The following is a 24897-nucleotide window of genomic DNA, read 5'->3' as shown; positions in this document are numbered from 1 at the left end:
TTGCCAAGAAGTAAAAAAAGGATTCCCAGTCCTGCCACAAATTTTTTGTGTGGCCTTGGGAAACTCACTTAGCCTCTCTGTGCCTCAGTTGCCTATCTGTAAAATAAGAATAATACACTTCCTCCTTCACAGAGGTGTTGTGAGGCTAAATCCATTAAAGGTTATGAGGTATTCAGATACTGTAGTGATAGGGACCTAAGGGGTTACTAGGTTTCTTATCAGAGTGTTCCCATGGACCTTTGCCTTTTTCTTTTGTATCAACCTCTGGCTATCATGTTTAGTCCTATGGCTAGTAAGTGTCTGGTAAATTTAATCCAGAGTAGGAATAACTATACCCTTAGTTAAAGGGTCATGCACCATCATGGATTGATTTCTTTTCTTAATTGTTCCACTATTCCTCTGGATTTGGGAAAGATTTTGAAGAGATGCTCACATTTAGACCTGATTGTGATGATTGATGAGTGCCTTATCATCTTGTTGACAGTTATTCAAATAAGCTTCATTTCTTTGTGCCCACAGAATGCCATCTTAAATCAGAGCCATGTCAGTTTGCAATTATAGGTCTGATTTGTGTGGCATAGACTGACAGATAATACACTGTATTTAATACTTAGTGTAATGGGAAATATATTACTTGTGCATGCTTTCCTTCTCTGTATACTCCCTAGCATGGTGTCTAATGAGAATACCCATTTGAAGTATTTCTCTATTCAATTCTGTAGATCCGAATCCGGGATCCAAACCAGGGGGGCAAGGATATAACAGAAGAAATAATGTCTGGAGGAGGCAGCAGGAATCCTACACCTCCCATTGTGAGACCCACCCCCACGCCTACCCCTCCTCAGGTAATAAGATGATGAGCTCTGGTAATGTCAGCCTTTTGTCATTAATGTCTGCTGAACTTTGCTATAGCCACTTTCTGTGTTTTCCATTCACACTAGGTGCATCATCACCTCGGGTATCTAAATGGTCCTTTCATAAATAGGCCATTTAAGGGTTATTATTAGCCAGTTTTTGGTAATTTTTTGACAAGCCCATATTCAGAGAATAGTTGCTGTTACAGACTTCCTAACCAGCTTTTGCATGGCATTGTCAGGAGCTGTTTTAAGCATTGTTACAGTAACTGCTTTGTTTCTAAAAGAAAGATCAAGGACAGAGTGGAGAAGGTGAGCTGATAATGGAAGACGGTTGGAAGGCAGACCTGCTCAATGCCAACTTTGCGTCAGTCTTTTCACAAAGAATAACATGCAACTGGATGACTAGTGAATTTACCATAGACAATATAGGGGAAAGGATGCAGATCGGGATAAGTAAAGGACACGTCAGAGATCTTCTGACCAATTTGAATGAATTCAATCAGCGGGGCCTGATGCTATTCACCAGATGATACTGAAGGGATTAGCTGAAGAAATCTCTGTGCCACTGGTAACAATATTTGCAAACTGATGGATAACAGGAGAGGTCCCGGAAGACTGGAGAAGGGCTAATATAGTGCCCATCTTTAAAAAGGGGAAACAGGAGGAGCTGGGAAACTATAGACCAGTCAGCCTGACTTTGATATCTGGAAAGCTACTAGAAGAATATATAAAACATTCAATTTGTGAATACCTGGAGGATTAAGGGGTAAGCTCTAGCAGCGAATATGGATTTACCAAGAACAAATCATGTCAAAACAGATGATTTCCTTCTTTGACAGAGTAACTGGTTTGGTGGATAGGGGGAATGCGGTGGACATAATATACTTGGACTTCAGCAAGGCTTTTGACACAGTCCCACATGACATTTTGATAAATAAACTGGAGAAATGCAGGCTTGGCAGAACTACCATTAAGTGGATATATAATTGGTTAAACAACCACAAACAAAGAGTAACTATTCATGGTATGATGTCATATTGGAGGGAGATTCCACAGGGATCTGTTCTGGATTTGGTATTGTTTAACATCTTTATTAATGACCTGGATGTAGGAATAGAGAGCATACTGATCAAATTTGCAGATGCACAAAGTTGTGGGACGGGGGGGGGGGGGGCAGGAGGCGGGGGGTTGGAGAATTGGGTTATAGATAGAGCCCTACCAAATTCTTGGCCATGAAAAACACATCACAGACCATGAAATCTGGTCTTTTGTATACTTTTACCCTGTACTATACAGATTTCACAGGGGAGACCAGCGTTTCTCAAACTGGGGGTCCTGACCCAAAAGGGAGTTGTGGGGGAGGAAGGTTGGAAAGTTATTTTAGGGGGGTCATGGTATTGCCGCCCTTACTTCTGCAGTGTCTTCAGCACTGGGTGGCCAGAGGGTGGCGGCTCTTAGCCAGGTGCCCAGCTCTGAAGGCAGCACCCCACCAGTAGCAGGGCAGAAGTAAGGCCATACCATACCATGCCATCCTTATTTCTGTGCTGCTGCTGGTAGCGGCGCTGCCTTCAGAGCTGGGCTTCCAGCCAGCAGCTGCTGCTCTCCACCAGCCCAGCTCTGAAGGCAGCGCCGCTGCCAGCAGCAGTGCAGAAGTAAGGGTGGCAATACTAAGACCCCCCCCCCACAGTAACATTGTGACATCCTTTTCCGCCCCCATCCCCTTTTGGGTTAGGACACCTACAGTTTCAACACCATGAAATTTCAGATTTAAATATCTGAAATCATTAAATTTACAATTTTTAAAATCCTATGACCATGAAATTGACCAAAATGGAGTGTGAATTTGGTAGGGCCCTAGTTATAGACAACAAAATTAAATTCAACAAAGACAAATGTAAGGTGCTACACTTAGGGAAGAAAAACCAAATGCATAAATACAGAATGGGAGATAACTGGCTTGGCAGCAGCACTGCTGAGAAGGATCTGGGAGTTGTGGTGGATCACAACCTCAACATGAGTCAGCAATGGCATGTTGTTGCAAAAAAAGCAAATGCAATTTTAGGATGCTGTGACAGGATCCTCGGGTGCAACCTGGGACTGTGGGACTGCTGTGCCTCCTTTTCTCACTATTCTGGGTAGTCTGTCTCAATGCCTTACTGGTGGCAAGCAGCAAACCCCTCTAGTTGCTGTTGCTACTCAGTGCAACCACATGTGGAGCCCCACACCCACCTAGATTGCATGAATGATCCCCGAGCCACTCATGAATCCCAGAGAGAGAGGCACCAGCCAAATCTCCCCCGCTCCGAGCTTTGTACTTTAGGAATATACTGTCTTGCACTGCTCAAAACCCTTTCTTGAGCAACACAAGTTTATTAATTGGTTCACCACTTCATCAATAGAAAGTGGACATACACCAGCCTTTGTAACCTGAGCACATTTACCAAGCACTTCAATCAAACTCACTGGTAAGGATAAACATAAAATAAGTGCATAGATTACAAAAAGGTAGATTTAAGTGATTATAAGTGATAGGCAAAAAGTCAGAGTTAGTTATCAAAGAAAACAAACACATAATCTAAATCTTAAATCTGTAAGACACTAGGCAGTATGTTGGTCAAGCGGTTTTCTTAGCCGTTTCTCAGATGTTACAGTTCATAATGCTCAGGTTTCACCCTTGAAACCTGGGCCAGTCTCCTCTGTTGGAGTCTTCAGTCTTCTGAGTGTTCTTGTTGCTTGCAGTGAAGGTGAGAGGGGAGAGAAAAGGCGAAGCATGGGGCCACTGTGTTCTGTTTTATGCCCTTATTCCTTGTGCTTGGAGAACATAAGTCCAGGCATATCTGGTGGGCATTGCTGAGTCACCAGGCAAGCCTGAGCAATTCCTCTGATGTGGCCTTATGCAAGTGAGTCACTGAATTGTAACTCCCTTGCTGGAAAATGGCTGTGGATTACCTGCCCACGCATTGGTTAGCTTCCTCATTCTTGTCTCTGGGGATCTAATATCTGGGCAATTCCTCAGCTCACAGCATATTTTAGTGACCGCCATAAAACACAATCTCATAATTTCATACGCAACAATGATTATACATATTTAGATAGAACAACAGCATTTAGCAGATCATAACCTTTCCCATGATACCTCACATGTCATGCTTTATTTGAAATATTACAGTTTTATATAAATGATGAATATGGGGTTTATAGGGCGCTCCCCCAAGGTATAGAGTGTCACAGATGCATTGACAGAGGCATTGCTTTTAAGCCATGGGTGGTGATAATACTGCTCTACTCGGTGCTGGTTAAGCCTCACCTGGAGTACTGTGTTCAGTTTTGGTCACCAGTGCATCGAAAGGATGTATAGAAACTGGAAAGGATCCAGAGGTGAGCGACAGAGATGATCAAAAGGATGGAATGTAAGCCATATGAGCAAAGGCTGAAGGAACTGGGTTTGTTTAATTTGGAAAAGAAGAGATTGAGGGGGAACATGATAGTGGTCTTCAAATACTTGAAAGACTGCCATAAAAAAGATGGAGAAAAATTGTTCTATCTTGCCACAGAGTGCAGGATAAGAGGTAATGGGTGCTAACTACAACATAACAGATTTAGACTAAACTTCCTAACTGTAAGAACAGTAGGAGATTGGAACAGACTGCCTAGGACAATTTTGGAAGCTCCTTCACTAGAGGCTTTCAAATGGAGGCTGGATAGCTACCTGCCTTGGATGGTTTAGACATAACAAATCCTTTATCTTGGCAGGGGGTTAGACTAGATGACCCTTGCAGTCCCTTCTAACCCTGTGGTTCTATGATTCTACTCAATACAGGAGAATCTTGTATTTTTAATATAAAAATGTGACTATTCCACTGAAGCACTATAAAGGAGAGAAAAATCCATATGGCACATTTATACTGAATTAATTTGTGCTGTCAGCTATATGCTTTAATATGATCTTGCAGTGTGAACAAGTTAACTTTCCTGTGGGAATCTTTACATAAGAATTTTCCGACTCCTATGTGCATATATTCTCAACCTTAAAATTACACTTTGTTGTTAACCAAGGAAAAAGAATAAATATCCTAAATGGACCCTTCTCACAGCTCTCTTGATTTCCTCAGTAAAAAGTCAGCTGTCCAGCTTCCAATTGTTCTACCCACTTGATTCTCCCTACCTCGATTTCATGTGAATAACCCACTGCCAGGGAGTGAAAATGACATTGATCTGATGTCCAGGGCTTGCTCTATGCAGCCTCAAATCAGGGCCAGAAGAGAATTGTTAGACCAAATTTCAGAGTGGTAGCTGTGTTAGTATCTGCAAAAAGAACAGGAGTACTTGTGGCACCTTAGAGACTAACAAATTCATTTGAGCATAAGCTTTCGTGGGCTAAAACCTACTTCATCAGATGCATGTAGTGGAAAATACAGTAGGAAGATATATATACACAGAGAACATGAAAAAATGGATGTTGCCATACTAACTGTAACAAGACTACAAGTTGTTGGGGTTTGTTTCCTCCTGCTAATAATAGCCCACCTTAATTGATTAGTCTCGTTAGAGTTGGTATGGCAACACCCATTTTTTTCATGTTCTCTGTGTATATATATCTTCCTACTGTATTTTCCAATGCATGCATCCAATGAAGTGGGTTTTAGCCCACGAAAGCTTATGCCCAAATAAATTTGTTAGTCTCTAAGGTGCCACAAGTACTCCTGCTCTTTTTGTTAGACCAAAAAATCCCAGTAGCCCTGACATGTATTTGAAGTCCGTATTGTAATGAACTGCCATGGCTGGAGGTATATCCTTTATACTGTTGAAAAATGACGACTTTCCCTTCACTTGCTCTCTTGCACATGTGCAGCATACAGCTCTGAAGCATATGGAGGAGATGCCTCCCTGCTCTCCTGCTAACATCAATGCTGGGAAGAAAAGCTGATTCTCTTTTTAGTGCTGGTTCCAGTTTAGGGAATAGACCAGAGGCATAGCCTGACCATCTCTCTGTCAGGGGACCAAGTTTTCAATTTCTCTGTGCTGTCAGAAGCAGCAGCCGCAGCCTCTCAATCTCTCCCTGCTTACCGGCGTGCTCCTTGGCTGGCCAACTTATTGCTCATCCACACTGTAGGCATATTCAGCTCATCTCCCTCCCTCCAGCTGGAGGTTAGTGGGATTGGAAAGAAATCTTTCGAACAAGTTCCCCGCGTAGGAGCTGGCAGTCTGTCAGCATCTGTTCCTTCTCTTCCCTCTCTTTTTGGAACTTGCACTGGCTGTCCCCAATATCCCCCCCAGCTGCTAGGACTCAGTGTTCCACCCACCCACCTTGTTAGTTTTTCAGATCAGGCAAGCAGGGAGAATTATCTTCACTGCAGCAACTATTGGACTCTTAGTAGCAACTGTCTGTGTTGCTGCTGCTTCTCCCCATGTCATCCTAGATCCTTCTTTCTATCAGGAAGTGCAAGCGGGGCCCATTAAACCAAGCACTGCTAAATTTGCATTTATTTAGAAGGTTGGAGAGGGGACAAGAATGAGGTTTTCCTTTTTTTGAGGGTTTTTTAAAATTGACAAAGTTCTGTGGGAGGGGGGAGCCGTAAGACTCCCATGACTTCAGCGACCTTTGAAACGGCTAAATGAGGACTGGCTGAAATTTTCCTTTTTCCCCTTCTTCCAGCATTTTCCTTCAAGAATTTCAGGATGTGGGAGAAGCATAAAATTAACATGCTAGGTCACACAGATCTGGAACAGTGCAAGGAAATGGCCTTTAACATGGGGTTTTAAATGGAGTTAAATTGCTGGAAAATATCCTGACTTCAGGAGAAATAAATGCTAAAAAAAGTTTGTTTGTTTAGTTAGGCTGAGATAAAAGTATAAGCTGGCTCTCATACTTCCCATCCCATGCTCCATTTGAACACATTCATCTGTAAGTGGGACTGTCATGATGTCCATCCCAGGCTCCATTTTAACACATTAATTTTTGGGTGGGGTACTGAGGTCACAGGATTAAATGTATCAATAAACTTGCAATTTGGAGCAGTAATGTTGAAATAAAATGTGATCATGGCCCCAAACTCTGTCTTTTGGTGGTACAAAAGGGAAGAAAACTGCTCTAAGAGAGCAATTGACAATTCTCCTGATTTAAGAAAATCCTCTAGTGGCATAAAGCCATGGTAGCTGGGACTATACTATCTTCATTTTTTCCACACACCTCACAAAATGTATGTCGAGACTACCCGTTGGATCGGCAGGTAGCGATCAGTTTATCGGGGATCGATATATCGCGTCTCATCTAGCACGATATATCGATCCCCGAACGCGCTCCCGTCGACTCCGGAACTCCACCAGGGTGAGTGGCGGTAGTGGAGTCAACAGGGGGAGCCGCGGCCGTCGATCCCGCACCGTGAGGACGGAAGGTAAGTCGAAATAAGATACTTCGACTTCAGCTATGCTATTCCCATGGCTGAAGTTGCGTATCTTACATCGACCCTGCCCCCTAGTGTAGACCAGGCCCAAGTGTAGGAGACATTCCGAGTAGGAGGGGAAAAGGGGCAGAGCATTCCGTGCTCCAACCAACTGAGCATTTCCATGGAGACTGTTCTAACTAACACAGTTCAGAGTGCCGATAGCCTATTCTAAGTTAAACTGGGGGCCAGTTCTTCTCCCCGTCAGCCTCAGGATTAGAGGAGCAGGAAAGTGGCTTAAAGGTTTTGCTGGACCTGGTGGTCTGGTCCTCAGAGCATTCTGCATGTAGGATCTTTTCCTGTAGCTCATAGTTTTGCAGGAATACTGTAGACACCAGCTAAATAGCTTTGGAACTAATGGGAAAGGGGTGGGGAGGGGGGACAGACGACACAATATGCACACAAGTATGTTTTGTAATGGTATTCCTATAGAACAAACAAAGAGATGCTGATACTGTCAGTGATTATTTCACTTCTTGTTGTCTAAGAGATGCTGATGCTGCTTTGTTGATTATGTTGCTTCACCAGGAAGTGTGACCCAGCTAATGAGTTGCATGGACCATGGATTCTGGAAAGAGGCACTGTAGCGCATAGGTTATTATCTTATACTGTCAGGTCACTTTGCTGCATTGAATCAGCTCCTGCTAGACACAGGGAATCAGCTTTACTAATTGCATGTTATCTAAAAATAGGTCTTCCCCTAAATAGATTTATTGAAAGCATGGTATAAGGAGTTGTCTAGATGAGGGTTTCTTAACCCACAAGTCAGGACCCAACATTGGGTCTCCAGAATGTTTCAAAGAGTTGTGTGGCAGCAGGGCTGTAACCAGGGTACAGTAAGCGGGGCAGCTGCCCAAGGCACAAAGTTTCGGGGGGAGGGGCGGAGGAACAGTAGGGAGTTGTGAAAAAATGACAAAAAAAATGGTAGGGGGCAGAGCCCTGCAGAAGGCATGGTATTGCCACCCTTCTGCACTGTTGCTGCCTTCAGCGCTTTCAAGCCCTTTCTTTTCTCTGACCGTCCAGCTCTGAAGGCAGCGCTGCCGCCAACATAAGCACATAAGTAAGGGAGGCAATACCAGGCATAATACAGTATGGTGGCTGCTCCAGGCACTGCAATCTCTGAGGTCCCAGCACCACTCAGGCTGGGTAGGCCAAATTTGAGTGAGTGGCATTGCAACCTCATGAACCAGGTCACACCTCCATTCTCACAAATTTGGCCAGTTAGAGGGGCAGGACCTAACCTGAGGGACAGGACGCAACCAAAACCACTCCAGGGCCTCCACCCCCTGGCTATTTATTGGATCGTAACAGGCCATGAACATTTACAAATTAGTCCTGAGCCCAAAAAGGTCCATCTAGCCCAGTATTTGTCTACCGACAGTGGCCAATGCCAGGTGGCCCAGAGGGAGTGAACTTAACAGGCAATGATCAAGTGATCTCTCTCCTGCCATCCATCTCCATCCTCTGACAAACAGAGGCTAGGGACTCCATTCCTTACCCATCCTGGCTAATAGCCATTTATGGACTTAACCACCATGAATTTATCCAGTTCCCTTTTAAACGCTGTTATAGTCCTAGCCTTCACAACCTCCTCAGGTAAGGAGTTCCACAAGTTGACTGTGCGCTGCGTGAAGAAGAACTTCCTTATATTTGTTTTAAACCTGCTGCCTATTAATTTCATTTGGTGACCCCTAGTTCTTGTATTATGGGAATAAGTAAATAACTTTTCCTTATCCACTTTCTCCACATCACTCATGATTTTATATACCTCTATCATATCCTCCCTTAATCTCCTCTTTTCCAAGCTGAAGAGTCCTAGCCTCTTTAATCTTTCCTCATATGGGACCCTCTCCAAACCCCTAATCATTTTAGTTGCCCTTTTCTGAACCTTTTCTAGTGCCAGTATATCTTTTTTGAGATGAGGAGACCACATCTGTACGCAGTATTCGAGATGTGGGCATACCATGGATTTATATAAGGGCAATAATATATTCTCTGTCTTATTCTCTATCCCCTTTTTAATGATTCCTAACATCCTGTTTGCTTTTTTGGCCGCCTCTACACACTGCGTGGACATCTTCAGAGAACTATCCACGATGACTCCAAGATCTTTTTCCTGACTTGTTGTAGTCCCCATCATAGTGTATGTATGTATAATTGGGGTTATTTTTTCCAATGTGCATTACTTTACATTTATCCACATTAAATTTTATTTGCCATTTTGTTGTCCAATCACTTAGTTTTGTGAGATCTTTTTGAAGTTCTTCACTGTCTGCTTTGGTCTTAACTATTTTGAGCAGTTTAGTATCATCTGTAAACTTTGTCACCTCACTGTTTACCCCTTTCTCCAGATCATTTATGAATAAGTTGAATAGGATTGGTCCTAGGACTGACCCTTGGGGAACACCACTAGTTACCCCTCTCCATTCTGAGAATTTACAATTAATTCCTACCTTTTCTTCCCTGTCTTTTAACCAGTTCACAATCCATGAAAGGACCTTTCCTTTTATCCCATGACAGCGTAATTTACGTAAGAGTCTTTGGTGGGGGACCTTGTCAAAGGCTTTCTGGAAATCTAAGTACACTATGTCCACTGGATCCCCCTTGTCCACATGTTTGTTGACCCCTTCAAAGAACTCTAATAGATTAGTAAGACACGATTTCCCTTTACAGAAACTATGTTGACTATTGCTCAACAGTTTATGTTTTTGTATGTGTCTGACAACTTTATTCTTAACTATTGTTTCGACTAATTTGCCCGGTACCGACGTTAGACTTACCGGTCTGTAATTGCTGGGATCACCTCTAGAGCCCTTTTTAAATACTGGTGTTACATTAGCTAACTTCCAGTCTTTGGGTACAGAAGCCGATTTGGGTGAATTCCATCTGGTCCCGGTGACTTGTTAATGTTGAGTTTATCAATTAATTCCAAAACCTCCTCTAGTGACACTTCAATCTGTGACAGTTCCTCAGATTTGTCACCTACAAAAGCCGGCTCAGGTTTGGGAATCTCCCTAACATCCTCAGCCGTGAAGACTGTAGCAAAGAATCCATTTAGTTTCTCCACAATGACTTTATTGTCCTTAAGCGCTCCTTTTGTATCTCGATAATCAAGGGGCCCCACTGGTTGTTTAGCAGGCTTCCTGCTTCTGATGTACTTAAAAAACATTTTGTTATTACCTTTGGAGTTTTTGGCTAGCCGTTCTTCAAACTCCTCTTTGGCTTTTCTTATTACACTCTTGCACTTAATTTGGCAGTGTTTATGCTCCTTTCTATTTGCCTCACTAGGATTTGACTTCCACTTTTTAAAGAAGTCTTTTTTTCTCTCACTGCTTCTTTTACATGGTGATTAAGCCACGGTGGCTCTTTTTTAGTTCTTTTACTGTGTTTCTTAATTTGGGGTATACATTGAAGTTGGGCCTCTATTATGGTGTCTTTTAAAAGCGTCCATGCAGCTTGCAGGGATTTCACTTTAGTCACTGTACCTTTTAACTTTTGTCTAACTAACCCCCTCATTTTTGTATAGTTCCCCCTTTTGAAATTAAATGCCACAGCATTGGGCTGTTGAGATGTTCTTCCCACCACAGGGATGTTGAATGCTTATTGTATTATGGTTATAGTTATAGTTGTTATAGTTACCTCTGTTATAGTTACCTCTTGGACCAGCTCCTGCGCTCCACTCAGGATTAAATCTAGAGTTGCCTCTCCCCTTGTGGGTTCCCATACCAGCTGCTCCATGAAGCAGTCATTTAAAGTATCGAGAAATTTTATCTCTGCATTTCGTCCTGAAGTGAAATGTTCCCAGTCAGTATGATGATAATTGAAATCCCCCACTATTATTGAGCTCTTTATTTTGATAGCCTCTCTAATCTCCCTTAGCATTTCATCATCACTATCACTGTCCTGGTCAGGTGGTCGATAATAGATCCCTAATGTTATATTCTTATTAGAGCATGAAATTTCTATCCATAGAGATTCTTTGGAACATGTGGATTCACTTAAGATTTTTACTTCATTTGATTCTACAGTTTCTTTCACATATAGTGCCACTCCCCCTACCACCCGCACGACCTGTTCTGTCCTTCTGATATATTTTGTACCCCGGAATGATTGTGTCCCTTTGATTGCTCTCAGTGATGCCTATTTTATCAATATCCTCCTTTATCACACGGCACTCTAGTTCACCCATCTTATTATTTAGACTTCTAGCATTTGTGTACAAGCACTTTAAAAACTTGTCACTGTTTACCAGCAATAGTTACTACATCTCCCCCAGAGATGTACACTGCATCCTTCCTCTGTGCTGCAGAATGTTCCTTTTGTGGCTTGGAGTTCTGCCTCGTTCATGAGTGAGGCAAGAGGCTCCCTACGCTTACTAAGGACATGTCTGGAAAAAAGCTAATGTAGTGCTCATCTTTAAAAAAAGGGAAGAAGGAAGATCCAGGGAACTACAGGCCAGTCAGTCTCTCACCTCAGTCCCTGGAAAAATCATGGAACAGGTCCTCAAGGAATCAATCCTGAACCACTTAAAGGAGGGGAAAGTGATCAGGAACAGTCAGCATGGATTCACCAAGGGCAAGTCATGCCTGACTAACCTAATTGCCTTCTATGACGAGATAACCGGCTCTGTGGATGAGGGGAAAGCAGTGGATGTGCTATTTCTGGACTTTAGCAAAGCTTTTGATACAGTCTCTCACAGTATTCTTGCCAGCAAGTTAAAGAAGTCTGGGCTGGATGAATGGATGGTAAGGTGGATAGAAAACTGGCTAGATGGTCGGGCTCAACGGGTAGTGATCAATGGTTCCATGTCTAGTTGGCAGCCGGTATCAAGTGGAGTGCCCCAAGGGTCGGTGCTGGGGCCGGTTTTATTCAATATCTTCATTAACGATCTGGAGGATGGTGTGGACTTCACCCTTAGCAAGTTTGCAAATGACACTAAACTGGGAGGAGTGGTTGAGATGCTGGAGGGTAGGGATAGGATACAGAGGGACCTAGACAAATTAGAGGATTGGGCCAAAAGAAATATGATGAGGTTCAACAAGGACAAGTGCAGAGTCCTGCACTTAGGACTGAAGAATCCCATGCACTGCTACAGACTAGGGACCGAATGGCTGGGCAGCAGTTCTGCAGAAAATGACCTAGGGGTTACGGTGGACGAAAAGCTGAATATGAGTCAACAGTGTGCCCTTGTTGCCAAGAAGGCTAATGGCATTTTGGGTTGTATAAGTAGGGGCATTTCCAGCAGATCGAGGGATGTGATCATTCCCCTCTACTCAGCACTGGTGAGGCCTCATTTGGAGTACTGTGTCCAGTTTTGGGCCCCACACTACAAGAAGGATGTGGATAAATTGGAGAGAGTCCAGCGGAGGGCAACAAAAATGATTAGGGGACTGGAGCACATGACTTATGAGGAGAGGCTGAGGGAACTGGGATTGTTTAGTCTGCAGAAGAGAAGAATGAGGGGGGATTTGATGGCTGCTTTCAACTACCTGAAAGGGGGTTCCAAAGAGGATGGATCTAGACTGTTCTCAGTGGTAGAAGATGACAGAACAAGGAGTAATGGTCTCAAGTTGCAGAGGGGGAGGTTTAGGTTAGACATTAGGAAAAACTTTTTCACTAGTAGGGTGGTGAAGCACTGGAATGGGTTACCTAGGGAGGTAGTAGAATCTCCTTCCTTAGAGGTTTTTAAGGTCAGGCTTGACAAAGCCCTGGCTGGGATGATTTAGTTGGGTTTGGTCCAGCTTTGAGCAGGGGTTGGACTAGATGACCTCCTGAGGTCCCTTCCAACCCTGAGATTCTATGACTCTATGATTCTATGTCTACATGACAAACTTTTATCAACGTAATTTACGTCGACATAAAGCTGACGCAGTTAGTGCATTGGTTGTACATGTGCATACTTGGCTCCTTGCATCGAAGCTGCACATACTCACCAGGAGTGCTTGTTTCGGTGCACTGGGGGGTAGGTATTCCAGTGTGCAACACATGAATATCCAATCTTTTGGGAAGTTTTGGCAATTTATGGTGAAGAAGAAACAAGTCATGCAGTGGTGACTGGGACTGCAGGGTCCCATCATTCTGCTTTCCCCACCATCTCTATCCCATAATTTTCGCACCTATTTTGAAAATCCCACAAACCCACACGTCCACCATAAATGACAGAACCATGGAGCCTGTACAACTTCGCAATATTCTCATGAGCATTGCAAGCACAGTATGCACAATCCTCTGGTATTTTCAGAGATGGAGGAAGAGCCATGTGGAACATGACATTTTCCTGGAGGAGGTCAGGTTGCTGTGAGACATAGAGAGATCCAATTCAATGTTGTTGTTCAAGGAGCAGCTGCAATTGGTGGAGTGCCAGTTCTGGGGCCGAGAAATGAGCACTAACTGGTGGGATTGCATCATAATGCAGGCTTGGGATGATGAGCAGAATTTTCAGATTCATTCCTGGATCTGTGTGCTGGGCTCTCTCCAGCGCAGAGACACCAGAATAAGAGCTGCACTGACAGCAGAGAAGCGAATTGCGATTATACTGTGGAAATTTGCAATGCTGGTCAGTGAGAAATCATCTTGGGGTTGGAAAATCCAGTATGGGGGCCTGTTGTCATGCAAGTATGCAGGGCCATTAATCATCTCCTGCCGTGCAGGACTGACTTCCAGCATGTGCAGGACATAGTGGATAGATTTGCAGCAATGGGCTTCCCGAACTGTGATGGAGCAATAGATGGCACGCATATCCCTATTTTCGCACCTGACCACCCTGCCACAGAGTACATCAACAGAAAGGGCTACTTTTCTGTAGTTATGCAAGCATTGGTGGATCACTAGCGAGGCTTCACCAACATCAGTGTGGGCTGGTCAATGAAGGTGCATGACACATGCATCTTTAAGAACACAAGATTGTTTAGAAAGCTATAAGCAGGGACTTCTGTTCCTGACTAGTGGATTACCATTGATGACATTAAAATGCAAGTAGTGATCCAAACTCTTACTCCCCTGGCTCATATAGCTGTACATTGGCCAGCACCAAGGAAAGATTTAACTACTGGTTCAGCATGTGCAGCATGACAGGTGAATGTGCTTTTGGTAGATGGAAGAGGGTCTGTTGTTGTTTACTCAAAAGATTGAATCTCAGTAAGAAATGTATCCCAATTATATACAGGTATTATAATCACCTGCTGTGTCCTGCATAATGTCTATGAAGCAGAGGGGGGAAAAGTTGCCACCAGGGTGGAGGGCGGAGGTGGAACAGCTGTTTGCTGTGTTTGGACAGCCAGATACAAGAGCTCAGTGTGGAGCTATATGGCTCAGGGAGACTTTGAAAGAGCACTTTAACAGGGAACCACAGTAATGCGTTGTGGCATACTGTGCTCTACCTGGTCCTGCAGTTTGGGGGCCTGTTAGGATTGTGTGGTGCTTGATGCAGATCTGTGAATATTACACTGACAATGCACCTATTAATTTTGTGGTGCTTGCTATACATTTATGATTAAGATACTGTCACTGAGCCTATGAGTTGGGTCACAGTGTATAATAACAAGTAAGTTGGTGCTTTCATTTCTGCCAGACATTCTGCAGCATATGTTGGCAATGAATAGAGGTGAATTATTTTCCAAACAATAGTTTTATTGAGTCAAAAATTCTGTGCAAGTTAAAAGGAAATGTATTAAAAATTAAATAAATTTATGGAACAGAGCTTAAAAATGGTGAAGGAACATTTATATCCATTTTAGATACCCATACATCAAATGTGGCTCTCTCAGGTCAGTGAATGTGAAGCTGTGGTTGTCCTTATTGTTCCCCAGTGTGGAGTGATGGCAGGTAGGGATGTGGCAGCTGATGCTATGTGCTTAACAGAACAAGGAGCAATGGTCTCAAGTTGCAGTGTGGGAGGTCTAGGTTGGATATTAGGAAAAACTATTTCACTAGGAGGGTGCTGAAGCACTGGAATGGGTTCCCTAGGGAGTTGGTGGAATCTCCATCCTTAGAGGTTTTTAAGGCCCAGCTTGACAAAGCCCTTGCTGGGATTATTTAGTTGGGGTTGGTCCTGCTTTGAGCAGGGGGTTGGACTAGATAATCTCCTGAGGTCTTTTCCAACTCTAATCTTCTATGATTCTATGTGGAATGTAGGGAGGTGCTATATGGGAGTTCTCCATGGACTATAAAGGAAGGCGATCCCAGGATTGTTGACCCTGTAAGTCTGGAAGAGTTTGCAGCATCTGTTTGCGGCTGGTGCATCTCCCTATCCTTTTCCTACTGGGACTCTTGGGTCTTTCTCCTAGGCGCTCTTTCCTTCTCCACACAGTCTGCAATATTCATCCTCCAGTCCTTCTGCTCACTGGCTTGCAGGATATTGCTGAACATGTTATTTTAAGTACTCTTCATTTTCCTCCTTAACTGGCTCAGGCCATGGGTGTGAAGGGGGAACACCTCCAGGGGCAGCAGCCATAGATAAAATACCCAGAGGTACCATTGTCGGTATAGTCACAACAGAAAGCAAACATTGATACAGAACTCCCTTCTCTTGCTTCCCTAAAGTTTTAAACACGACATGCTGATTGAGTTTTCTGCTTTGGAGTGCTTGTGCACAGCACCAGCCATGGTGAGTATGGCCCTCCAGGGATGAAGGAAATTAAGAGGGAATTGCTCAATTGCATGAAACTGTGTATAGGGCAATGGCAATGAATACTGGTACCATTGTCCGCAGGGGGTGAGGATTTTAGCTGATATCTCATTCTTGAGGGACAGAAAGCATAGCTGCTGCTGGTGTCCCGAATGCACCCGGGCCTTTATGCCACTAACCTGTTGACTGCAATGATGCCTGCTGAAGTTATCTCCAACTGGTAGAAAGTGACTTACTGTGGAGGGAAAAATAAGGCTGCCATTCCTAGAAACCTTCAGGAGAGGATTGCAGAGGACCTCCATGAAAGTTTCATCGAGATATCTCAGAAGAGCTCAAGGGACGACATCCCTGTGTACGTAAACAAAGTGGTCCACATGCCCTCCCCCCCACAACTTTACAGGGAAATGAAAAGCAGATAACTCTACCTCTCTTGTTGTACTGCTACGTCTTGTAGTATGAGTAAATTAATGATAAGTTAGTAGCTGTGTCCTGCTAAGTTGGGGCACCATCACTGTAATGGGAAGTAAATTTACACATTTACCCAGGGTTCCTTCCCCTGTATCAGGCTCACCTGTGCTCAACTGCCGGGATTGACTTAACTGCAGTGGAGTCTCAAACAGGTCTTGGCTCACAGCATAGCTGGACCCCCTGGTCTAATGTCCCCCATCCTGCTCCTCCTCCTGCTCCACCTCCTCCTTGCTGTTCACACCAGGGACATGTGACTTGGGTTCCTCAGTGGTATCCACGGTGGTGTGCAGGGTGATGTTCGGGTCTCCGCCAAATCAGACATGCAGCTCTTTGTAAAACCAGCAGACCTGGATTGACTCTTGGTCTCCCTGGCCTTCTGATATGCTTGCCATGGTTTCTTTGCTTTCACGACGCACTGGTACTGATCCCTCTCCTACCCATTCTGCATCCCCTGTGCGGTCCGTTCGAAGATGTCCATGTTTCTACAGCTGGTCTGTAGCTGTGCTTGCACAGCCTCTTCTACCCACAGGCCTAGGAGATCCAATATCACCTGTATACTCTAGGTTGAAGTGCGTCTTGAACATGTAGCCAACATGATCAGCTGGGCAGTTGCACGTAGCAATGGAGAGCTGCTAGATGTGCTTGCCAAGCTGGACAGTCAGGAAAAGGCATTTCAAAAATTCTCAAGAGTTTTAAAATCAGGGCTTCCAGTCTCCATGGCACCAGGGCAGTGGAGTTCACAATTGTGACCAGAACAGTCAGTGTTGGGCATTGTGGGACAGCAGCCCAGAGGACTGTTATGGTTGACATAGGAAGTGAAGTGTCTACATTCATGCTGTGTTGTCCCCTGTACATTGACCATGGCTCAACACCGCTCAAGAGGTTAGTGTTACTATGTTGACATAATGGATAGCTTATGTCAGTGGGAGACATATTTAAGTGTAGACGCATGCACAACTAGGTCGACGCAAGGTGGCTTATGTTGACCTAACTTTGTAGTATAGACCAGGCCTAAGTGGACCTACATCTGGGGGAAATAAATTTGGTCCTATATATGTAGGAATCACATAAATGAAATTCAGCAATGTCTAAGACAGCACTGCAATTGTTTACCCATTGTTCCGATACGAGATCAGGGAGGGCTCCAGCTAGAGGTGCAGGCTCTGGGTTGGGGCTAGGTATGAGGGGTTTGGGGTGTAGGAGGATGCTCCGGGCTGGGCCTGAGGGATTTGGAGGGTGGGAGGGGGATCAGGGCTGGAGCAGGGGGTTGAGGTGCGGGGCAGGGATGGCTCAGGGTGCAGGCTCAGGCTGGTGCTTACCTCAAGCGGCTCCCAGAAGCAGAAGCACATCCCTTCTCTGGCTCCTATGTGGAGGCATGGTCAGGCGGATCTGCTGCGCGCTGCCCAGTCTGCAGGAGCTGCCCCTTCAGCTCTATTGGCCGTGATTTCCGGTCAATGGAAGCTGTGAGGGTGGCGCTTGGGGGGGTAGTATGCGGAGTGGAGCCCCCTGGCTTAGGAGCCAGAGGGGATACATGCCCCTGCTTTTGGGAGCCACGCGGAGCAGCCCCCGACCCTGCTCCCCGGCTGGAACGCCGGAGCGGGGCAAGCCCCAGACTTCACTTAGCAGCGGGAGCTCGAGGGATGGATTAAAACAGCCATCAGGCCGGATGCGGCCCAAGGGCCGCAGTTTGCCCACCCCTGTACTAGATGGTGATTTAGGACAGGAAGCACAGAATACTGTATTGCAGTTGAAACTGCAAGGAGAAGGGATCCGGGTGTGAGGATAGAAACTCTTCCCAGATGTAAACAAGGAGGAGTCCGGTGGCACCTTCTTGTTTTTGTGGATACAGACTAATACGACTACCCCCTGATACTTTCTTCCCAGATGTGCCACTGACTTGATGTGCAGTCTTGGCCAAGTCACTTCCCCTCTCCGTACCTCCATTTCCTCATCTGTGATATGGGGTTACTAAAATTGGTGCATCTTGTGACTTGTGAGGTTTAATTAGTTTGTTACAGGCTGAGGCTTAGGTTCAGTACAGACTTCTAAGCAGGGATTCTAGTTTTCTGTGATAAAAAACCCAAAATTCTCCAATAAAAAAAATAAAAATCCCTGATTTTCCGCAATTAAAATGAAATGCTGAACTTTAATTTCCCTAATGACTATATATATATATATATATATAGGTATCAGTTGAACATAATGTTTTATTGATATATTTACAATTTTTAAGCAACTTTGATGCTTACCAGTGCCATCAATCAAAATAAAATTAATAGAATTGCAATTTGTATTTCATACATCTACCAAATACTTCTATGTCTGTATTCTATATTTTCGGGGGGGGGGGGGAATTAAATGCACGAAAACCCTGGAATGATCCAGTCACAGTGCATTGTTTCTTTATTGTTGTTGATTGCACTGCTGTTTCAGCCTCTTGTTTTTGTTTTTTTTCATTCAGTTTATGTTTAGCGCTTTCCATGTGTTCTACAACTATCTGCCTTTGAATATAATCTACAGCCATGCTGTGTACAGGACAGCACACTACTGTCAATGTGAAATTTGTCAGAGAATCATAGAATATTAGGATTGGAAGAGACCTCAGGAGGTCATCCAGTCCAACCCCCTGCTCAAATCAGGACCAACCCCAACTAAATCAACCCTGCCAGGGCTTTGTCAAGCCAGGCCTTAAAAACCTCTAAGGATGGAGATTCCACCACCTCCCTAGGGAACCCATTCCAGTGCTTCATCACCCTCCTAGTGAAATAGTGTTTCCTCATATCCAGCCTAGACCTCCCCCATTGCAACTTGAGACCATTGCTTCTTGTTCTCTCATCTGCCACCACTGAGAACAGCCTAGCTCCATCCTCTTTGGAACCCCCTTTCAGGTAGTTGAAAGTAGCTATCAAATCCCCCCTCACTCTTCTCTTCTGCAGACTAAATAACCCCAGTTCCCTCAGCCTCTCCTCGTAAATCATGTGCCCCAGCCCCCTAATCATTTTCATTGCCCTCTGCTGGACTTTCTCCAATTTGTTCATATCCCTTCTATAGTGGGGGGACCAAAACTGGGCACAATACTCCAGGTGTGGCCTCACCAGTGCCGAATAGAGGGGAATAATCACTATTTCTTAGAGTGATTGCTCACGTGTATTCCACAGTAGGTGTGTGTGCTCGCCACGTGCACTGGTGCCAGAAGTTTTTCCCTTAGCAGTACCCGTAGTGGGGGAGCACTGTTGCAACCCCTCGAGTAGCGCCTCTATCTCGCGCTATAAGGAGACCTGGGCACTCCCCCTACCCTCAGTTCCTTCTTGCTGCCAGTGAAGGTAGTTGGAACTTCATGCTCCAGCTCTGCTGAAGCACTTCTAGCCTTAGTAGTACAACTCTTCTTCGCAGATCGTCTTTTCCAGTTAGTTGCCTGGCTCAGGGCATGCCCTGTGCCCTAGGCTTCAAGTCGTGTGACTCCTGTCGTAGTTCTATGCCCAGAAGCGACCCAACTGTCAGTGCCTTCACTGTCTGGACAAGACTCACATAAGTGAGCGTTGCAAAATCTGCAGATTGTTCAAACCTCGAACAAAGCGTGAAAGAGATATCCGACTCCGGGCCCTGCTAATGGAGTCGGCATTGGCCCCGGCACCGGCATGCCGACCCGACTCAGCACCAGGCACCACGTCATTGGTGCAAAGTGAAGCTCCATCCACCAGTCGGCACAGCTCCCTCGCCAAGAAGCAAGGGAAGACTCAGCAGCACCGAAAGAAGGACAGGGGTGAGGCCGGACCCGAGTTGGGCAGCCCACGATCTCCCTTGGGACCCAGACCTCCGACTCGCACTGAGCAGAGTAGTGCAGTCCCGTCCACGCGTGCCTCTCCTGCGGTGAGAATGCCGTCGACGCCGGAGGCAGCACAGGCAGCGTGTGATATCCTTGCCCTTCCGGTGCCCTGAGACGGGCCCCCGATCCCGAGGGAAGCCACTGTTGGGAGCCCATCAACCCTCCCCGGTCTGGCATAGCCCCCGCTCCAAGGACGAGATAACTACCTGTTCCGAGGGGCCATCCTGGAGCCCACACCAGGCTTCCACTCCGTTGGCTGATTCGCCAGAGAGGGAGTCTCGAGGGTCTTCCAACAGAGGTTGCAGGCACCGAGACAAGAGGCTCTGACGCTCTTCTTCCCACCGAAGCTATAGCAGCAGGTCTTGACGCCATTGGCACCAATGCTCAGACTCGAGTGTTCGCGCCGACAGACGTCATGCTCGGAACGCCCCTCGACCTTCGTCGTCACCCAGGCGTCGTAGCCGTGGTCACCAGGGGGAATCTAGAAGCAGTACCTCCGACGGGTACACGTCTTCATCGTCAAGGTCTAAATCTCAAAGTCGGCACCGACATGGCCGTATGGTACTGTGCATTCCTCAGCGACTTCGGCACCCAGGCACTCATCCCCGGGCCACGCCACCCCCCACGATCAAGCAGCTCCGCTTGGTCTCCAGTCGGGTCAGTGGCAAGCAGCACCTTGGCAAGGGCAGTGGTGTCAGTGGGCACTGTGGCCCCAAGTACCTGCACTGGCGAGACCCCGTTCAGTGGCCTGGGCATCACAGGTGCACTCTACCTCCCCGCCTCAGCACCAGGAAAAGTCAACCAGTACCAAACCAGCGGCACCGCACAAGAACTCCTTAAGCGGGTGGCTTTGAATCTCCAGCTTCAGGCTGAGGAGATGGAGGAGCCGTTGGACACCTTGTTCAACATGTTGTCCTCCTCGGCTAGGGGGTGGCCAACATATCGACTTCACTTTGGCGAATCCCGGCCTCCTTGACACCAATTTCAAAAAAGGCAGAGAGAAAGTATTTTGTGCCAGCAAAGGGGCACGAATACTTGTACTCTCACCCAGCACCCAACTCTCTGGTGGTGGAGTCCATAAACCACCGGGAGAGGCATGGTCAACCCGCACCCACCCCCAGGGACAAAGATGCCAGGAGACTGGATACCTTCGGCAGGAAGGTTTATTCATCGGCCAGCTTCCAGCTCAGGGTGGCAAATCACCAAGCCCTACTGAGCCGATATAATTTTAATATGTGGGGGGTCCCTGCCTAAGTTTGAACCCCTTTTCCAGGAAAGGGACAAGAGGGAGTTCAGAGCTTTGGTCGATGAAGGAGCGGCAGCGGCAAAAGCAGCTCTTCAAGCAGCTTTGGACGCGGCAGATACAGTGGCCCGTTTGATGGCCTCGAAGGCGCATTCTACGAGAGCTCAGGCCTCGTCGGCCGCCTGTGTGGCTCACATCCCTATTCAGGACATTTGTAGAGCTGCCACATGGTCCTCTGTCCACACCTTTTCGTTGCACTATGCAATCGTCTCCCAAGCCTGGGATGATACCGGGTTTGGTAGGGCAGTACTCCGTCCCGCTAACCTTTAAACTCCTACCTACCTCCATCAGATATAGCTTGGAGTCACCTACTGTGGAATACACATGAGCAGTCTTGGCGTTCTTCAAGATGTGTTGCTCAGGTGTATTCCACATCCAGCCCTCCTTCCCCTCTGTCGGAGTTGTCTGTCAAGAAGGAACTGAGGGTGGGGGGAGTGTGCAGGTCCCCTTATAGCACGATATAGAGGCACCACTCCAGGGGTTGCAGCGGTGCTCCCCCACTACAGGTACTGCTAAGGGGAAAACTTCCAGCACCGGTGCATGTGGCGAGCACACACACCTACTGTGGAATACACCTGAGCAACACATCTCGAAGAACGCCAGTTACGGAACAGGTAACTGTCTTTTCCCTCGAGCTGCTGGCAATGCTCCTACTAATACAGCCCAATATGCTGTTGGCCTTCTTGGCAACAAGGGCACACTGCTGAATCATATCCAGCTTCTCATCCACTGTAATCCCCAGGTCCTTTTCTGCAGAACTGCTGCTTAGCCAGTCGGTCCCCAGCCTGTAGCAGTGCATAGGATTCTTCCTTCCTAAGTGCAGGACTCTGCACTTGTCCTTGTTGTACCTCATCAGCTTTCTTTTGGCCCAATCCTCCAATTTGTCTAGGTCACTGTGGACCCTACCCCTACCCTCCAACATCTCTACCTCCCCCACCCCAGTTTAGTGTCATCTGCGAACTTGCTGCGAGTGCAATTCATCCCATCATCCAGATCATTAATAAAGATGTTGAACAAAACCGGCCCCAGGACTGACCTCTGGGACACTCCGCTTGATACCGGCTGCCTAGTGACATGGTCTTTAGGGGTGATTTTTAAAGTTTTCAGCATCTTTTCATAACTTTAATTACTCATGTCTGGAGGCTGAAGTGAAATTTGAGATGCATTAAAACATGAATCCCTATACATCGAGTAACCTCTGTGCGCCGGAAGCGAAAATCAACTACAAGTGTGGGGGGTCATGTGCATTGAATAGATGGCACTGGGACTTTCAATAAAATTTAGTTAATATATGTTTTTATTTTTTCACAAAATGTAAAAGCTGAAGATTCTCTGTAAAAACACAAATTCCGCGTTTTTCCACGGCAAATGGATTTCTAGGATCCCTGCTTATAAGGAAGAGCACCCTTTACTGAACCAAAAACACCCTGGGTTTTCCTAGAGAGTCTCTCATCCAAATGGTGACCAAACCTTCTTGCCTTGTATGTTTGCTGGGACAACAACCCAAGGTGGAAGGTAATTGCATTGAGAAGTTCTTTTACCATCATAAGTCATAACAGTGATACTTGTAGTTTACTGCTAGAGCCCCGTTGTAAATATTGCATTTTTAAGCTGTTCACCTTTTGAGGATGATTTATTTTAATATAATTATTTTTATGTATATATTTACATTGTTTTAATTCCCACAATGTGCTTTCCAACCCTCTAAAAAAACATGGTTCCTTCCTAACCCAAATTGTTCACAGATTTTATAAATGTCTTGTCCTTCTCCAGTCTCATTTGGCTCCTGTTGCTTCTGGTCCCATTCTCCCTACTATTTTTCTACATAGATTTTTTTTTCTTTTCTTTTCTTTTTTTAAATGAAGCTGATAATCCAGGCACACAGTGAGGAAAGCATTACTGAAATCAGTTAATCTGTAAAATGTCTTTTATTTGGCTTCATTCAGGCCTGGCTGCAGTATAAATACAGCTCTTCACCCAGGGCCTAGCCAGCTTTGTCAATTTCATTTTTGGAAAACTTAACTGCACCCAAGAAACTGCTAGCTCCCCTTTGCATTATGTCTGTTTACTAGTCTGACTTTTTTAACAGTAATTTCTTACTGCTTGTTCCTGCTTTTTAGTTTGAATGATAGGCGTGTACAATGTAATATTTAGAAGGGCAGTAGTTTCTTCTTCAATAATGGTCAGACATGGCAGCCAAAAATTGATATTTGCTGAATTTTTTTAAGTGTACACCTCAAATATTGTCTCTTCAGTATACCAATAATGCAAAAAGAGCAGCAGCAGCTTCACAAAGGCTTGACCTTCTTTAGTCCCACTGGAAAAGGGAAAGAGATACTGACATAATGGCCAGGAGGTATAGAAGGGAGGAGCAAGTGGCTCACCGAATCACATTTTCCCCACACCTGTCCTGTAGCCTGCAGAGGCTCCTTCACAATTCCACAGGATTTGGTAGGTCTAGACTTGGCATACTGGGGTATGAAGCCAATTTCTGTGACATGCTTCCTTGGGGACCCAGTGAGTTTCCAACAGGATGTCAGCTCAAAAGTTAATGTTGCTGAAAGCATCTGAGTTTCACCCTCATTTCCATAAGGAGTATGGCCTTTAGTTTAGTAGGAAAAACTCATATGATGAAGTTTTCAATACTACTGAAGATTTTATTAATCTGTACCCAAAACCTCTTTCCAATGAAGACTCCAGCAGTGTAGTGTGCACATCACAACTTCCTTTCAATGTTATAACCTGTGTTTGATTGTGTGGATTTGTGTATGCATCTATCCGTTATTTTCTGTTGTTGGACACTGCGTCGCAGCTGTACACTCAGAATGTGAAAACAAGACAAAAGTGAATCTCTCCCAGACTTTTTATTTTTCTAGGTGCCAGGATGGTTTCTACCTTAAAGAATTTGGAGAAAGGAATTTTTCTTTACACTTCCGTTGCAATTTTCAAAGGAGCCTTAAGGGAGTTAGGTACCCAAATGATATTTAATTTTAATGTAAGTTGGGCACTTAGCTCCCTCCAACTCCTTTGAAGATCCCAACTTTTTAGTATATCCCATCTGAGGTGTCACTGAAGGTAAATGTGTAGATGGGAACTTCACCTTGTGAATCTACTGGATCAGTTATTAATTTTTCATTCCAAAGCAAAAGTATGGGTGTTTTAAAATGATAAATGTTAAATTTGTTGCATTTTTTTTCTCCCCATGTGGTTTCTGGCTGGTGCCTTAAGGAGGATTTACTGATAGGAACACTTTCCCCACCCATCTACAAAATTACTTGCAAAAGAGCCTTACTCTGAAAAATTGGAGTGGGTTTGGTATAGTCATTTATAGTTTCATAAAGAGTTTCTATTAGATTTCTGAGGGGAGATGCTGG

At 45.3% G+C, this 24897-nt stretch overlaps 1 protein-coding gene across 13 annotated transcripts in view; it reads left to right on the top strand.

Moving 5' to 3' along the window:
- The window catches only part of EIF4G3 (eukaryotic translation initiation factor 4 gamma 3), a 466091-nt gene that overhangs the window by 274344 nt on the left and 166850 nt on the right, over positions 1-24897 (top strand). For all 13 annotated transcript variants that reach the window (XM_039509520.1, XM_039509526.1, XM_039509519.1 and 10 more), the window contains one exon: positions 723-845. In XM_039509520.1, coding sequence (XP_039365454.1) covers positions 723-845 — 123 coding nt within the window. The remainder of the gene's footprint in view (positions 1-722; positions 846-24897) is intronic.

This window comes from Mauremys reevesii, linkage group 21 (assembly GCF_016161935.1).
Source record: "Mauremys reevesii isolate NIE-2019 linkage group 21, ASM1616193v1, whole genome shotgun sequence".
Classification (NCBI taxonomy): domain Eukaryota; kingdom Metazoa; phylum Chordata; order Testudines; family Geoemydidae; genus Mauremys; species Mauremys reevesii.
Note: the sequence above shows the minus strand (reverse complement) of the source record. Positions and strands in the feature narration are given on the sequence as shown.